Source organism: Magnolia sinica, chromosome 9 (genome assembly GCF_029962835.1).
Source record: "Magnolia sinica isolate HGM2019 chromosome 9, MsV1, whole genome shotgun sequence".
Lineage (NCBI taxonomy): Eukaryota > Viridiplantae > Streptophyta > Magnoliopsida > Magnoliales > Magnoliaceae > Magnolia > Magnolia sinica.
The window spans coordinates 10077492-10095946 of record NC_080581.1 but is presented as its reverse complement, the minus strand read 5'-3'; the positions used below and the strand labels follow the sequence as shown (position 1 = coordinate 10095946).

The following is an 18455-nucleotide window of genomic DNA, read 5'->3' as shown; positions in this document are numbered from 1 at the left end:
TATTTTGCCATGAAAGTCCTTTTTCCTTGAACTTAAGAAAGAATTGAACTTATTTTTATTCTTGGAAACTAGATGTAGCATTCTTTTGCTGTGATATAGATGAGAGTTCCCTTTGATTGCACTGTGACATGACCGTACATGTTGGAGGTAAAAGAACCCATGGAAGATATCTGCTGTTGAGGCAGAGGGTTGAGGTTAGTTTTTGTTCTAGAGGGCATTGGGTTGGATCATTGCCTATAGGAGACCTCACAAAACTAATACCTGTTTGGTTTCAATATAGTTCCCAGGGGACAAACCCATTCCTTTGGGAGTGCAGGCCTTGCAACCTACAGAACCAATTGAATTTAGTAGGTAACAGACTCAACTGCCTAAATTGACAACGAATGAGAAACTGCAAAACCACAGGTCTCTCCTGTTCCAGTGCTAGACGCTAACACAGAAGATCCGGGCAAGATCACCTCTGCAATGATTGATCTCAACTCGAGGCCAAACCAGATTCATGGGCAGCCAATAAATACACAGGTATGCATGTTATTGGCTTTCAATATGATATGTATATTTTGGTTTTGTTTTTTAGAGGTTGCCAAGCTAAAGTTAACCAATCTACTAGTTACGTGTAGTGTATTTTTGTGTTCATAAGGTGCAGGGGATGAATGCTTTAAGCAATAGCAATCACGAGTGTGCAAGTGTAGTTCCAATGGGATCTTGATCTGGAGAAGTAAGCAAGGTCGATTCTATTCTTCTCATTTATGCTAGTTCACTGGTCTTTTTGTTTAACCATTTCTTGGTTAAAGGAAGAAAAAGAAAAAGACAAGAAGCCTGACTCCTTCGGCCTTCTGACTTTTGGATGTCCTAAAAAAGAGAAAGATCAGAGTTGTTTAGACTAATCATTGGTTAACATCTATAAACCAATGCCATGGTGCATGGGGTGTTTTTTATTTTTATTTTTTATTTTTTTTATTTTTAGTTTTTTTTATTTTTAAAGCAGGAGTGCATGGGACTGAAATGTACAATGCATCTCTTGAATTTTTGGGGGAATGCATGGGAACTGTTATACATGTTTTGTTGAGTTCTTTTGAAATGCTTTGTTTTGTATGGTAAAACTCTCTTTAAAATGATGCTGAGTTAAGAAAAAAAGAAAGAAAAAGGATTGCGAGTTATGATTTCCTGAGATATTTAGAGTTTCATGAGTTGTATAGAAGTTCACACTTCGTTAAAAGCTAGGGAGAGTCTCAGTTGCTAGCTTGCATGCTATATTCAAATCTTGGATTAGTATAAATGCCTTGCTTTTGTACTTCTTTTCTTCTTAAACAAGGTAACATACTAGTGGAACTTTTTCTATTCTCAATATGTCGTCGTTGTCTTTTCATCATCATCTTTATATTAGCCTTCCAACACTTCCGTGTTGGCTTTTGAATGGTAGATTGGCAAATCTTTTATGACACCGAACATCAATCTTCCATTTTTACCTGGGGTCTGGAACAGACTATGGTGGCACCTTCTCATAATTCAAATGATCTTTGGAATCAGAGAACTTGGTTAAAGGTAAGAAGAAAGAGAACCAGCTGTTGCAAAACAAAATAATAGTGGATATGCCAAGATTAAATATGAAAAACGATCCAAACACGTAACAAATGCGCTGAACTTTTCAAGACAAACATACTCAACAAATCGACGCATCCTTCTATTTGTACGTGCAACAACATGAAATAAGTTTTCAACGAATCTTCAAGCCAATAGGGCAAAATCTCTTCATGTAGCACCAGTCCTCCAAATATATAAAAACTGACTCTCTTGCAAATTTGAGAAGTTCATGGCCTTTGGTTTATGTGCAAGAAAATGATGGACGAGAGCTAAACTTGTCATCGTTAGAATAAGTTATTTATAAAAATATCAATGGATTATTACGCAGGCATATGGCTCAGAATATAACCTAGATGTGGCACTGATATGAACACACATGGGGAAAGCTAATCTACCCAATTTCACTAGCAGTCTATCATTTTTTTTATTGCACTGATACTGCACTTTAATCTGCTTCTATTCTACCATTTTGAATTACCTAATGTGGCTTAATAAAAAACCAATTTTCATCCTAATTATCTGTTATATATTTTAGGAAGCTGCAAGGTGCAAGTTGTAAGTTGCTATATTCTCTCTATGCTGTCATAAACACTGTTTTAAAATAGAAATTTGAGTCAAGCTGATTGATCTTTTAGTAGTTTAAGATGTTTGAAACTTTGTTTTTTAATGTAAGTTGCATTTATTGTTAGTGAATAGAGCTTAATAAAGCAATTTTAATTTAAATATGTTGTATAATGCATTAAAGTGTGTTAAAAGAAATGTAGGATGGTTCTCATTTTGAAATCATATCCAGTGTTATGCAGCTTGGTATGCTCACATTCCTAGGTTGAAAGTTTTGACTCCATACTCATCAGAAGATGCTCGGGGCCTTTTAAAAGCTGCTATTAGAGATCCTGATCTTGTAGTTTTTCTTGAAAATGAGTTGCTGTAAGTGGCTTTTCGAACGTGGAACTATTTTTGTCACGTGAAACTTGAAGTATTTATCCAATTAGCATTGATTTTGGGATGCTCCACATATGGAGTCTTTCCCTGTTTCAGGGGAAGTTCTTGATTCCAGTTTCTGCCTTCCAATAGGAAAAGCTAAGGTATGATTTTTTGGAGTGCATCACGCGTTATTTGCAAATTTAATGTTTTTCTTCAAGTTCCTCATCAACAGGTTGGACGTCAAATTTACATAAATCATAGTGGACCCCGCAAAGTTTACTCAATAGGCAATTTGCTTCATCTGTGTGACCTAATTAATAGGTTAGATGGCAAATAAGCATTACAATTGGCCTTATTAAGTTTTTAATGGTGGTCACTCAATCATCAATGTTTTCTTGTAGTGTGGTCAAAGTTGTGATAAAACACATACATTGTGGTGGGGCTTATTGAGCACTGTCCAGGCAGGACCACGTGGGCAAGACGCAATCCCCTTCCATCAAGCATGCCGATTATGTGGTGTTGCCAAACCAGTTGTGGTGTGCTTACGTGTGAGGGGCTGTGGAGTCTGACATGATATGTGGTTTTTATATCTACACGGTTTGTTCATTTCTTCCAGCTCATTTGAGGGCATGAACTCACAAATAAAGTAGATCCGAAGCTCAAGTGGACCACAACACAAGAAACAGTGGGAACAAAGTCACACACACACACCGTCGAAACCTTTATAGGGCCAGCGGTAATGTTTATTTGTCATCTTAAGCTTTTGATAATGGCACTTAGACTTGGATGAAGGGATAACACAAATATCAGCCTGATCCAAAAATTTGTGCCGCCCAGTGGAGGAGTTTTTAATGGTGCGTTCGATCACCACTATTTCATGTGGTGGGGTCCACTTAAACTTTGGACGTGCCTCATTTTTTAGTTCATGCCCTAGAAGGAGGGAGCAAAACAGATGGACCGCTTCCTTATAAGATACACATCATATCGGGGCCCACAACGCCCAACTCATGGACACCACCACCAGGGTGGTGTTGGCAATGCTTGATCCACATCTAGAGCTGCACACGAACCAAGTTAGCTCGGTTAACTCGCTGGACTCAACTCCAAAAAGTTCGATTCAACTCGGTTCGAAACTGAGTTCGAGCCAAGTCAAGCTGATTTTTGGAGCTAGAAAATATTTCGAGCCGAGTTCGAGCTCGAATCGACTCGAATCGAACTTGGATCGAACCAATTCGGTGACCTGGTTATTTTGATATTGATGTTGCTCATCAAGTGTTTGATGAAATGACACAACAAAGTGTTGTTTCAGGTGCATACATTCTCCGCGAGGTTGGCTAGTGGTGTGAAAGGTATGGAAATGAAACAAATTACTACAAAAAAAAAAATAAAAAATCATCACAAGATAAAACTTTGTATTTTGATTTTGATGCTGTCTGCTGAGTGCTTGGTGAAATACTTATAAACTGCTGCTGTTGTTTTGCATACCGTGAGAAATTGAAGGTGCACTCCATGTGTTTGAGAAATGCCGCACAAGCTTGAACTCGGCTCGAATTGGCCCGAGTTGCTGGCCCAACCGAACCAAGCTAGCCAGTCAGGCTCGAGGACCGAGCCGAGCCGAATCAAGCTGTGCCAAGATCGACTTGATTCGACTTGTATACAGCTCTTTCCACATCCCTACTGCCACTAGCTGGGTAGCTAGTGGTTGCTATGTGGGCTTCACCATGATCTATGTTTTATCTACACCGTCCAATTCGTTTCCCTAAAATCAAGGGGAGCGGATTAGGTGCAGCTTCTGTCTTACCCAAGACAATGTGGCCCTTATCCTGGGCCCACTTTAAAGTATTTATTCTATATCCTCATAATTCATCCATTTTGCTAGATCAATTTAGGGCATTTACTCATAAACAAAAGAAGATCTAAATTTGTGTCCTTATGCCTACGTAGCATGCTCACAGGAGTTTCAACATGAGGTAATGGGTTTGAGGAGAACCTCTACGTTCGTTAGTAGGTAGAGGACTCAATGGTCATTAGGTAGAGGACTCAATGATCAATGACCAGATGTACCTCTTTGATACCATGATAAGTCAGAAATTTGGTAATATTTTGGAGAATTCTTATTGAATTGTCTATATTGATTTAATCTAAAAAAGTTTATTTAGAGACACTACCAGAAAATAGGGCAGCGCTGGCAGTTAAAAACCGCCGGCAATGACTTTCCCCGACGGATTTTAGCACAAGAATGCGAGGAGAAAATAGTTTCAAAATTACCTGATTTTATCTTTCTCATCTAGAGCCCAATTGGATGTCCTTTGAACTAGTTCAGTCAAGGGTCGATGCTTAGGACTAAACAGTATGTCCAATTTTCCAAGTAATTTGACAGTTTCCTCTCATAATTTGAAAACAGTAATTCCATTAGCACGTAAAAACTACGCCATACTGGTTCTGCAAACAAAAGATATACAAAATAGTAAAAAAGAAAGGAATGTTATTGAGTGTTCGTTGAGAAACAATATTAACATCTAATCATAACTAAACTGGAAAAGGTACCAACAAAGAGAGAACTTCAGTTACTCGGTAAATAAGCATATAGGATACATTAGTTAAAAGATAAAGGAGAAGCACGATATGCTATTGAACTAGATGTTAACAATCACCATAAGAGCTGTCAGCGAATACTTATGCATAACAAATAAAAAATAAAATAGAGTCCTAGAGTGAAGGGTTATCTTTCTAAACCCAGTAGCATGTTTCCTGTCATACTGTACTTACACAAGCGCAAAATAGCCTAATACAGGTCTTAACCTCCGGTCATCATGAATGAGGTTGCCAAAGAGGTCCAAAGCTTGCCTGCAAATAGAAAGAGCCATCGACCTAATCAAATAGAGTTACTAGAATATTACAATTCAATTTCACATTGCATCCAAACACACTCTGAAACAGCCTCAAGCTAGCACAAGTCACAGCCAAACAAAACAAGAGTGTATACCGTCTGCTTGAGCACATGCTCAATCAGGAGAGAGAAAATTGCAGGCCTCCCCAAAACAGGCCTGTAACTACTCCAAATCTCCTAAAACATTGTAGCTTCCAAGCACTTTGTTAGCAGGTTCTCTGAGTTCTAAAATAGAGCTAATGATGATGCATCCCCATTAAATCTGTTATCAAATGCTGTTGGTAATGCTCTTGGCATTTGCTGAATAGCTACTGCATCGCTCTGAATCCAGTTCAACTGTTTGATACATTCTTAGTTTAAAAACAAAGGTAATGACCATCATTTTTGTTCTTATAAAATGTATGGAAATTTAGCTCATGGAAGAAGTCAACGGGAAAATCCATACAAAGCCATGCAATGCCCTTTAACAACCAGCACCATGGATTGGGTAGAGTTCCCAATTTCTTTTTGAGGAGTTCTCTATTAGTGCACATACATATCAGAGCTACTTGTTAAATGGAACGTTGTGTCCTGTGAACCGAGTCTCTATGTCTAGCCAAGGACTTCTTCCATAGAATTGGCTGTCAAAGCTCTCGCAATAATCTCACAAGAACAAAGAAATTAAGGAAAGAATACACTCCCAAGCAGTTCGAGCTGATCTGAATAAGCATATATAATTCATTAAGGAAAGAATACACTCCCAGAGGACGTAAATCATCTACAATACTTCTTTTACAAAATATGTAAGGAAATAAATTATATGCAATAAAAGCTTACCTACCAATCAAATCCCACCAGATTAGTATCACATGAGCAGCACCCAATCCTATACGGTATGTAAAACAACAGGCCAGACCCATTATCATCACACTATCATTCTAACACTACTGAAAACATCTTCAATTTGCACTTGATGAACAGATAAGAGTATCACAACTGGCCACTGATACATGTGCACAAAGGTGGGATGCCTTATGCATGTTTGTGGGCTTGGCAAACATTTGAACATTAACATATTACTAGTAATTCAAATCAAACCTTTAAAACTGTGGACCATGTACATGATATTTTGCAAGAACAACAGTCCCAATGCACAAAGTGCAAATCACAATAAAACATCTCATCCTAACATATTGAAGGGTAAAAATCAGTAAAATGCAATTTTCGAGGAATGGAGTCGAACGCACCACAGTGTATCTGACCTGTTGTTAGACGTTCCTGATGGCAAAACTGCATTCCAAGCACTTGAAGGTCCCTTGTAGAAGCTCTGGCTGGACCTCATTCGTCCGTGTCTATGGGAGATTGGAAAATGTGTATGGTGACAATGACAACCAAGTGAGATTAGAGCATGGGTTCAATTGTAGTTGCGGTTAACAAAGGAACATCCAGATTGAGCTCAAGTAATTCCATGATATGAAGGACAAACCTGATGTCGAATCCACAAATTGCCCATTGAATACGGGAATGTAGCCTTGCTTGAATACAGGGACGTCCCTTGTTGATCTAAAACAGTCAAAGAGAATTACAATTAAAAGAAAGAAAGAAAGGAAAAAAAAAAAAAAAAACATCAAACACTGTCAAACATATTTGTACTTCATGTGCAAGAGCTTCACCTAAAAAATCACTTAAAATGGTATTAGATGGGCAGTGATTTGAGATGCACTAGTGTTTCGCGAGTGGGGCAGGTGTGCTTTGAAATTGGCATAAAACTTTTGTCACTGATTTCTCTCAGTTCAGCATTTGCAGTAATTTGATTGTGGAGATGAGAGCACTAACAGACGGGTTTCGGTAATATTCATCGTATTGTTGTTGAAAGTGCTCACAAATATGGTAAATAACAACCAAATGAAAGATTGTTTACTTTTGCATTGGCTGAAGATCTCTTTTGTCCAGTGTTTAGGGAAAGAGTACAATTGCAAATCATCCAGTAAATTATGTAGTCTAAGTTCATTCTTTAACCAACCATCTATTGTTTCACCTTTCTATTGAGTCTGAGGGAGTGTTTGAATGCACCATATTTCATGAAATATCATAAAATCTTACAACCTAAACTATTGTTGGATGATACATTGCTTGTTCAAATGTTTTGGATGGTGTGTTGGAGGCTGTCTTATACAGTTAAAACCCTCCTTTGATGCATTTGAATTCCTTTGATCAATAAAGCTCAATCCATTCCCTTTGATTGCTCATCTTTTTGGTCTCCAATGCAGAGATGAGAACCCCCACCATAGATGCATACTACCATGCAATCCCATATCAACATGACCTTCATAATCAATGCCACACAAATGTCCAGTTAAAACAATATGTGAACGTCCTATCTCATCAGATTTTGGCACACTAGGCACTTACCATAGTGGGACCCACGGAATGCATGTTTCCAAAAACCAGCAGGCAGGACAGGCAAACCCTGGGTATTGCGGCCAAGTGCAAATTTGAAGAGAGAGGAAATCTTCATCAGCCCCCTTCATGGGATCCCATCAACACATGGGTAACTAGTATTCTTTTCTTTTCTTTTTCGCTTTCTTTATTATTTCTTTTTTCCTTTGTAATTGAAGAATCACCATTGGTGCTGGTCCCTGTTTCATGATTAATGGTGCTATGCAATGGACGAGTTATAAAAATTTTGACTGAAGATGACCCACAGCCCTTGCCTAAAACCTGTTGGGTTCAAGCCTGTAAGAGACCCACAAGCCAGGCCTCAGCCACATAATGAGGCCCAGCTAATAAGCAAGCCGAGAGCCTACCCAGGCCGTACATCCTACATTCATACGTGGAGATCCGCAGGAAGTAGGGAGGGTCACCAAAATGCTCCATCTCACAAGCAGGGATTATGTCTCGTTGCCATTACATAAATCAAGCCCAATGATTCATTTCACACTTGAAGCCAAAGACAGAAGCAAAAGAAAACTTGTCATAGATGTAGAAATCACATACAATGCATGAAGTATATGCAACCAACTGCCATTTACAAACTTCACTCGATTAAATTCTCGAGGAAAAAAAAAAATCCTACAAAATAGATGTAGAGGTGTAAATATTTGTTCTTTGTATCCTAATTGCTTTACAAAGAAAAGGGGAGAAGGATATGGATTCTCCCAAAAACACTATAATGGCTGAATGCTTGCTTTTACCTACAAAGAATGCCTCCCCACCAGCGGAGACAGACCAAAAAAAATAAAAATAAAAAATAGAAGACAAACCACACTCACTGGCATGGCATAATCCATCCCTGCCCCTTCACCTTCCCTAGGAGACTTTACACAACAAAATGCAAAGAATAATTTTACAGCAATGGGCTTGAATATAGAAAAACATGAGGCGAAAAATGAAGGTTGGATTTACATGAAGGACAGATTTCCACCTGCCACAGGGCGGTTGTGGATATTCACTGATAAAAATAAAATAAAATTTTGAATCCCTTCAACAACCTCACTCAAGTAAAAATAACTCCTATAGAACATTCCTCCATTTGAGATTCTGGAATAAAAACAGCAAGAAGAGGAACAATCGGCGAGGAACATAAGGGATTTCGAGAGAAGCTCACCTATTTGAGATGAATCCGCATGGCGCGAGGAAATTCTTCAAGGATTCGGAGCTTTGACGAGGAAGATTGGGCCGTTCGAAAGAGGGAAGAGCTCTGGCGAGGAAGAATGGGCGTTCGAAAGAGGGAAGAGGCATGGCGAGTGCGTTTGGAAATCCCTCATCTGGATTGAGGAACTACTTTCAAATCCGTATATTGTGTGTTTACCATCATTTATTACATACACTATATTAACAGCCGTACATGTAAAGGACCATTTACTGGATGGTTAAATAGTTTTATGTAAGAAAATATATAAATATTACCCATCTACTACTAGAAACATTATTTGGTTGGTCTGGATATCCCTATATCATTACCACTATTTCTAAATTCGAGTCACCATAATTTTACAGAAAATGCAAAACTCACTCACATTTTCAGTAAAAAAAAAAGGGTTCCTTAAAGCATTAGATCTGGTAAGGCTATATGGCCCAGCATGATGTTTTTGTTTTATCCACGCCGTACATCCATTTCTAGACATTCTTAGAAGCGGAAAGAATTAAAGAGGCGATTGGACATCCACCGTTTAAAAAAGGGCCTTTAGCGACGGATTAATTGGCTTCAGGCACGGCTAGTATCTGTTCGTATTATTGACGGCTTTTACCGTACCTGAGGCCAACCTAAGTCCTTTGGCTTTGCCCTGTTTTTTGGCAGTGAGAGATACATAACTCATGAATCTTTTAATATATTAAAAAAAAAACTAAATTATAATATTACAATCTTAATAATAACTAACTATCAGCTATTACAATAACAGACGTTGCAGACTTTAGCATCAAGCAGAGATCGGCTGAGACGAGCAATCATGACTTGCTTGGGCTATTACAAAAACAGACTTTAGCATGAAGCAGAGACCGGCTGAGATGGGGCATCATGACTTGCTTGGACGTTTGTTGGTCTTATTAGGGAAGATGAAGAACAATGAAAAAACCCCAACTGATGCTGAAGATAGAAATGGCCCACACCACGCACTTCATGGCTACATTCATGATCATCGCCACCCGATAGGCGATGACAATGTTGAGGGCCGTCCCCACCACCCATATGAGGATCTTCAGTCTCTTCATCTTCTCAGAAATTCGGTCATACACACGTAAAGACCAAAACAAAAGCTTTACCAGTAGATAGACGGAGATGACAGAGGCCAAGGTCCATGGATCGTCATATGATCGGATGACTGCGATCGCAGTGTTGATCGTTAGGAGGCAGATGACTAAAATGGATACGAATGAGAGTGAGCCAGCACGGGGCATGGTCAGTTGCTCAGTTGACGGTCCTCTTTCCAATGGAAGGGGAAGATTGATGTTTTGTTCAAATCAACTGGCTTATGGTTGCACCATTTATAGTGGCTGGAGATTGTTGTCTACGAGGGGAGAAAGGCGGGTCATTACGCAAACTGAGGAATCTTTTATTATTATTATTATTATTATTAGTAAGAGAAATGCTCACACACAACTAGTTGGACGCTGTTTGTAGTGGTCCAACTAACTTGGCATTTAATGTGGAGAGGGGGCATTGAAATCAACTCCAACCATTAGATGCCACACCAAAGGTTAGACGTAGAACTCAAAAACCAGGGCCATATTTGATTTAAGTGTGCCTCATCAAAGGAATTATTTTGAAAGGTAAGCTTTTTTTTGCAAACTATTTCTAATTGTACGGTCCACTTGAACCATGGATGGAGTTGATCTTTGGTGCATATGTCTAACATGGGTCAACATACATGATGGTCAAGGTGGATTTTCCATTAACACCACAGTAGGGCCCACCCAAGCTAGGGATCATTTTCAAAAACTCTCTTAAAAAGCTAATGTGAAGCAAACGCCCCCTCTCTCGACATTAAATGACCAAAACGCAGTGTCCAACTAGTTGTCTTCACCCCTTCTCTCGACATTAAATGCCAAGTAATGCCAAGCTAATTGGACTAAAAGGCAGTGTCCAACTAGTTGTCTTCAGCCCCTCTATCGACATTAAATGCCAAGGTAGTTGGACTAAAACGTAGTGTCAAACTAGCTGTCTTTACCCTCTCTTGACATTAAATGCCAAGCTAGTTGGACTAAAATGCAGTGTCCAACTAGTTGTGTGAGCATCTCTCTATTATTATTATTATTAGTATAAAAAACGAAAGGCTGCTAATTCACGAAGTTATTGAATTGGGATGTTACGTGGGTCCCACCGTGATGTTTACAAGAAATCCACTTTGTTGATATATTTTGAGAGCTCATTTTAGAACACTAATGTTTAAACATTCTCATGGTTCTTTTGTGTTGTACCTTCATTCCTGCTAGAGCGGCCTTAGGGTTGATTCCAGAAGCTTGGACCTTGCTTGGGGTTTAAGATAGGGTTGTTCATGAGTCAAGTTAGCTCGAAAAGCTCGCTCAACTCGGCTTGAGTCAGCTCAGATTGACTCGGCTTGAATGGCCGATTCGAGCTGAGCCAAGCTAATTCTTTGAAGCTCGAGTTGAGTTCAAGCCAAGTTCGACCAGAGGGCATTTCAACTCGACTCGACTCGAAGCTCGAACTTGAGCTTGACTGGGCTCGATTAATAAATATATTAAATATTATATATATATATATATATATATTATTAATATAAGTTTTAAGTTTAAACTTAAAAATAAAAAAAAAAATATAAAACAAACCCTAGAGTCTCTACCCGACCACGCACCTCCTTCCCTTTCCCTTTCTCTTTCTCTGCCCACTGCCAGCCGTACGCCCGCCCCGACCACTACCACCAGTTTTCATTTCAGCTCCACAATAGTATGATTTCAATCTCTTGAGATCTACTTCTTAGGCAAGAAACTCAAGAAATTTGAGATGGGTTCTTCTCAGATTTGTTAGAGCTTCGAGGAAATCCAATGATCTGATTGACTAGAACTCTTTACTTGGATTTATGATCTGTGTTCTGCTCTGTTTCTTTTCTAGTACTTGGATTTCTGCTGGTGGAAGAAGATCAAGAACAGATCGGTTCTTACAGGTTTCCTCATCCGATTCGAAGCTTTGTTCGGTTTTCTCATCGAGTTTTGCTCTGATTCTCTTAAGATTTTTGAATTTTTCATCAATGGAGGAGGATCAAGAACAGAATCCATTACTCTCTCACCCATCAAGAACAGGGATTTCAAATTTTAATGAATAAGATGTCTCACTGTATTGAAAATTAAAAAGTTCATTCGATACTATGAATGATAGAGATTAACAGTTTTACCTGTTGAAATGCAATACTTCCTATAGATGTATCTTCACGTAAATGTGCCAATTGCAGGTTGCTTGAGGGAATTTGCTTGTACAAGTTTGTACTTGGTTGGTAGCCACAAGCAACCAAAGGGCCATTAATTGATCCACTAGGACCGATCTTAGGTATCACAAAACGACTCAGACTGGTACCAATTGAAGTCTAGCATAGCAAAAACACAATAATGAAAACTTTAATGAGCACAACTTACATGAATGTCAACTCCTATAAATGTTACTCTAATATTAGAAATATACAAAATTAAATCGCACTTTTACCTGTGGTCTAATGTTGAAGAGATTTTGTCGAAACATGCCAAAATGAGGTGCTTGGTATCGAAATTGAACCAGTGGTGCATTTATGGACCCACTAGAGGCAGGAGTATAGCCAATCACCATATAATGACCAGGTCCTACATGGGATCCTATCGGTACTTCTGAGGGACTCATGACAGCAATATGTGTACCCTGATGGAAGGAAAAAAAAAATCAAGAATTTAAAGAACATAGACATGTGACATAACAAGATTTGGTAAATAAGTTCTCACTAATACCTGATTAAGATGACTCAGTTCAGGAGATGGAATTAAATAAATTGAAGGTTGAAATGAAGTAGGGTACATTATGTTTGGTGCTTGAGCAGTTTCTCGTCTCTCTTGATTTGCTTGTGGCTGAATGGATTCAGTACGAGATTTTTTCTTCCATACTTTATCCAACGGATTTTGATACACACGACGGCTGCCCCCAACTCGAGGCTTTACTTTAATCCCACTTACAGTTTGTGAACTCTAGTTATTAACAAAAGTAACTTCTTTTTTAATAGGCTCGGGGTGTGTTCTTTCTATATCTATGCTTTCAGTTGGCTCATGGCATGCACTTTTAGTATCAACATTTTCATTTTGTCTAGAGTGCGCACGTCTAGTCTCTTCACTTTCGGTGAGGGGACTAGCCAATCCGCGTCCGCTCTTGGGCTGGTGCTCATAGCTGGCACCTTACCATTGGTGTGTCAGAGTAGGTCCCATCATGGGTATCGAGGTAAGTGAAATGACCATTACATAGTTGGAATTACTTGTATTTATGTATGTAATGTTTTAGTAAATTATAACTGCTTTGTATCATCCATTATACTTTGCCAATTTGTAACTGCTTTTCTACTCTATTTGCATAGAATGCTTTTTACCTATTAATTTTTTCTTGTTGATAATGTTGCAGGTAAATTCTACATGTCTGAAATGATGTTATAAGACGTGTATGAGAAGATTATATTGCTCTTCAGCACTTCTAGGTTTTTAAGCTGCATGTGGCTTCATAGCTGGAAGCAGTCGCAACCCTCATGGCTCTCCATGTAGGACATGATATGGTTTTCAACAACAGCCCCTGTATGTAGCAGCAGAAGCAACATGTTCTTTTCAAATCAATGTGGCCTTCTTTTGCTCCCTGTGGTTGTCCTGCGGTTGGTGTTGTGCAAGTTTTGGATAGAAGCTACCCTGGTCGTTTTGTCTTGGGCTGTTGTGGGTTTGGTGTGGTCTTATTGTGGTGTGGTCTTATTGTGGTGTGCAGCTAGTTTGTAGGGATGGTAGTTGGTGGGTGTCATTGAAGATTTAGATCAATTTTGGGGTGCCAGATTGGTGGCTTGTTCTGTGGGTTTGTTATAATTTTTTAATTTTTTTAGCCCTGTATAATTTTTTGTTTTGTGTTTTTTTTTTTTTTTTTGTACAAGTGCTCTAAATGATAGGCGTGACTGCTGCCCTTTTTGTTGGCGTCCGCCTGAATAGTTGTATAGAGCATTTCCACTCAATAATCTTGGGTGGTGTGCTTCCCACCTTTAGAAAAAGAAGAAGAAAGAATGGGTATATATTAATATGGGCAGGATTTGGATTTTGAATATGTGATTTAGATATGGATTGAATATGTAATTGAATGATTAACAGGTTGAATGTGGATTGCATGTGTAGCTGAATGTAAATGCGTTGTTGGCAAATAATCAAGTCTTTTTTGTTGCTTTAGCCTTGTCAATATGATGAACGCATTGAAATATGTAAATTTCCCAGATGTTTATTTGAAGGTAAACAGGATTATTACGAAGGCTATGGGTACGTTCTCCGAATAAAAGGGGCCAAACTGCTCACCATATTTTGCAAGAACATTGGAATGCATTCCTTATTCAAGTATGCCCTACATCAACCTTGATAGTCCCTGTAAAATATAAAATACCTTTGATATGCTACACTCTCTTTCTTAAGCTTATATTATGGGACCATGTTTGGAATTTTCATTGATCTGGAGAATTTTTGTGTATGTGCAATCCTCAATAGGCCTAACATATTTGACAGTCTGTATCTTCGGTCGGCCCTATTTATTAATGCACATATTCAAACAAGTGATTCCTGAGATCTTTGGCTTGTATAGATTTATGCCATATTAACAAAGTTCAACTAGTGTGCTCATATACCTTTCCACGAAAGAAACAGAACACTAGCAACCAAAGTCTAAAATTGCAAAAACCTTACTTTAGGTTTTTAAACTGCTCTACAGGTCTGTTGCTACGGTTTCAGTCCGTAGCACGACCGTAGGTATAGGTCTGAAAATTATAGCTACGGATTTAATTCGTAGCTAATTCCTCTATTTAAAAATAATAATTTATAATCATTCATTCATTCAATTATCACCTGCATAATCATTCATTCATTCAATTACAATCCTTTATTCAATCAATTACAATTACAATTACAAAATTAGTTTCCTGGTAATTCATGAAAGAAGGTGGACTCCGCAATATTTCGCAAAAGAAAGAAAGAACAGGCAGTCATTTGTTGAACTCTACCCTCACAGCAACAGAAAGGACCATTTGCTGTATTCTTGAAAATTACCAAAAAGAAGATGGCATTGAGATTCCGGCACCTTTACAACCCTTCATGGGTACTGCCTTCCTTCCCTTCTAGAACAACCCAGCGCCAGAGACGAAAGGAAAGAAGTCTAAAGCCAAGGCGGCTGCTTAAACATGAGAACCGAAACAACCAGAAGCATGATCGGCTATGTTACCAAAATATTACATTGAGCAATGTGTTGTCACATTTATCTGATATGATCAACTTTTAGAAGAAGGGGTTGAATTGGCCCAACACCACCACCACCACCACTATGACTACCACCACCTCCTTATGGCTGGTTGCAGAAATTTTAATTCAGTTATTGTGCAACTGTCTTCCTCAAAAATATTTAGTAGTCATTCGCGTGCTTACAGCCACACTTCTTTTTGTGGAAGTTGAAAAAAAGAGTGGATGGTTGGTTTTTTAAAGGAGTCGAAAGCACCTCAGTGTATTTGAATTGTTGTTCGACGTTCCTGATGACAAAACTGCATTCCAAGTACTTGACGATCCCTTTTAGAAGCTTTGGCTGGACCTCATTCGTCCGTGTCTATGGGAGATTGGAAAAGGTGTATGGTGACAATGACAACCAGGGGTAACAAAAAAGTTTTGCTAAGGCACCTTGCAATTCTCATAAGTAGCTTTGACAATCTCCTTATTCAGCATTCTTGAATTAACTTTCTCCAAGAACTTCAAGTACAGCTCATGAAAATTTGGCTTAATGCCTGCTCTGTCAAATATAATGTCCCAGTAAAGTAAAAATCAGCTGATGAAACTAAAAGGTTATTAATAAGATTTTTCTCACCTTTTCATCACCATATACTGAGCAAACCATGGATAGTACTGCTCTTTCAGGACATCAGTAAATTCTTTTGCTTTCACATCCATATTTGAAGTTGAAATATTATTAATCATAAATAAAATCTTATCCTGTATCTCTGATGCAGGTTCCTGCATGAAATAAACAATAAACTCAAAACTGAATTAATGCTCCAAACAGCGTTCCCACAAACAAATTTTCAAAAAAGACATGTTGGGCCACACAAGGACAAAATAAATGAGCAGTTATGAAAATTTTATTGATGGTCCAAATTCAATATCAAATGGTATCCATGTTGTGTGGCATTCAACTAATTTCATCATCTATGGTCTCATACACGTAGTCACGGATTAGATATTTTCTGAGGTAATACCTAAATTGGGTGGTGAGATGATGTGGAAAGATTTGATCGGTGGACCTTACACTGTTGGGTATCTATAAGCATGCGACCCTATCAATCAAATCTTGCCATGTCATCTCACCACTGAAGTGAGATTCTCTTTTCGAATCTTTCTGGTGGAAAATGATTTGTAAAGCTCCCTTGTTTCGATTTTTCTGGCCGAGTAGGATTTATAATGTTGAGCCAAATAGTTTTTGTTCCCAAAACATAGAACACTAAGTTCCAATAATTCTGTTCCCAAAAAGTTTGTTCCATAGCCAAGTTATAAAGCATGTTATTGTTAGTGCAAAGATCATGTTTTTGTTACAGAAATTCAATACATGCATATCCAAAAGACCAAAACAAGCATCCAATAAGAACAGATCCACCATGGTTTTTCACAACTCACTGCAATTCCTTAAATTGTAATTAAAAAAAAAAAAATTCAAACAAAGAAATCTCCAAAAAAAAGGTCAATTTCTGAAAATATTGATGAGAAATGCTAGGTTGAATGGCATGAGGAGAGATTGAAGAGGCAATTTGCAGTACACAAACCAATATCAACTTGTGCAACATCTAGACCACTCATAACAGAGGTATTTTACATCTAGATTACAAACATCAAGCCGACAAATTGTGGTCCATCACCTGTGATTTGAAATAATGGTAGGGAAGTTTTAGATACTAAAAAACAGGATTTGGCTTCTAGGAGTTTACATATGAAACCTTCTGGTCAAAATTCTCCTAAATAAAAACTTTAATATTATCCGGCTGAGTAGATTTTTGGAGCATGCCAGAGTCCATACACAGTGGAACATAGCAAACCAATGTTCTAGCCTATAAAATCATCAGAAAGGCCATACCATTACTGCTCCCTAGTGTAGAAAGATTGGCCTATAGAATTGCATCTTGACCAAATTTCCAACTAACTTTTAGTCCAACCCTAGCCGCTTTCATCTCATTGGCTTTGGGCTCCTCTTGCTTATTTTTCACTTTTGATTATGTCTTCTCCATTAGAGTAGGTGGAGGCTTCTTTACAACCTTCAGCTATTATAGTTACAACTCTGATTGTTGGTTGATTCAGAATAGCCTAGGAGGAAGCAGCGCGAACATGCTGAGAAGAATCTAATTACAATTCCTGCAAAAAACCAATTGAATGTGCCCCCCTAATTTCATCATCTATCAAACAAGAAGGGAAAAAAAAATAAAATCACACTGCATGAAAAGATACTTCCGAAAAGTGCTGGAATTTTAAAAATGAAATCCATCATGAAAATGATTGGATAAGGAAGTATACAAAACAAATCAAATTTCTTTTTGCCAACAGGGGCCTTGGACAGGGAGCGAAGATGAAAATTCTCCCTTTGGAGTAGACAATTTCCTGCATCCTGGAGTTAACAGTTCAAAAAAATCATACTGGTGGTAGCATTATGCAAGCAGGCATGTACATACTACATACTATGATGATGGATCTTTTATGCAAGAGGGGTAGGGAAGCTGCCTATGCCATGCTAGCTTTTAGAAACCTTTGGACATACAAATCAACTGATGTGGACTACCAACTTTTCATTCCCACAGTGCAAAATCACACTTTTTTTTTGGTAGGACTGATTGGATGATCCTACCAATATATTTCCATCATGTATATCAAACAAGAAAAAAAAAGAAAAAAAGAATCCATCACTAAAGCAGCTTCCACACATACATACGAGAATTTAAGTAAGGAACTAACAAACATAGTTAAGCATATAGCTGCATGGTGGAGAATTTTCATCCAGTCCACTCATCCATTAGATGTGTCACCATATTCTCACCTGGATCTTAAAAATCAGTCTAACCCAAAATTCGTTGCAAGAAAGAAGAACATGATTGATTGATTGAATAAATAAAAACTAATATATATGCTGCAGTAATGACAAGCCAAGTACTAGGCTCTCTATTTCCTGCTGAACGGCCTGAAATAACAGACTCCACTCATTTCTACTCGGTTTCTACTATAAGTTAAAACAAGTGGGCTATCTGTTTTATGCGGTTTTTCTGACAAAAATCGATCCGTTAGACCACTCTTCCATCACAAATGCCAAGGACAACTTTTTCCATGTCCACATGATCATCCTGAAATAAAATAAAAATAA

At 38.2% G+C, this 18455-nt stretch overlaps 1 protein-coding gene and 2 long non-coding RNA genes across 5 annotated transcripts; 2 read left to right on the top strand and 1 right to left on the bottom strand.

Annotated features, from left to right (window-relative positions):
• Nucleotides 1–76: 76 nt before the first annotated feature.
• Nucleotides 77–685, top strand: LOC131256862 (uncharacterized). Its single transcript, XR_009176994.1, has 3 exons — nt 77–194; nt 281–522; nt 641–685. It is a non-coding gene; the product is annotated as an uncharacterized LOC131256862 (long non-coding RNA).
• A 65-nt stretch (nt 686–750) lies between these two features.
• On the top strand, nt 751–1175 carry LOC131256863 (uncharacterized). The gene is made up of 2 exons (XR_009176995.1): nt 751–930; nt 968–1175. It is a non-coding gene; the product is annotated as an uncharacterized LOC131256863 (long non-coding RNA).
• A 3781-nt stretch (nt 1176–4956) lies between these two features.
• Nucleotides 4957–17031, bottom strand: LOC131256858 (uncharacterized). 3 transcript variants are annotated; one of them, XM_058257920.1, is made up of 5 exons: nt 15980–17031; nt 15927–15943; nt 15743–15851; nt 6640–6729; nt 4957–5355 (listed from the first exon to the last, which is right to left on the bottom strand). In XM_058257920.1, the coding sequence occupies exons 1-4, from the start codon at nt 16076–16078 to the stop codon at nt 6646–6648; spliced, it is 309 nt and encodes a 102-aa protein (XP_058113903.1). In that variant the 5' UTR covers nt 16079–17031; the 3' UTR covers nt 4957–5355; nt 6640–6645. The 3 variants fall into 3 exon arrangements, 2 of the variants coding, with proteins under 2 accessions (XP_058113903.1, XP_058113902.1); XR_009176990.1 differs by lacking the exons at nt 15743–15851; nt 15927–15943; nt 15980–17031 and adding exons at nt 6864–6940; nt 8985–9122; XM_058257919.1 differs by lacking the exon at nt 15743–15851 and having other exon boundaries at nt 15927–17023.
• Between the last annotated feature and the right edge of the window lie 1424 nt (nt 17032–18455).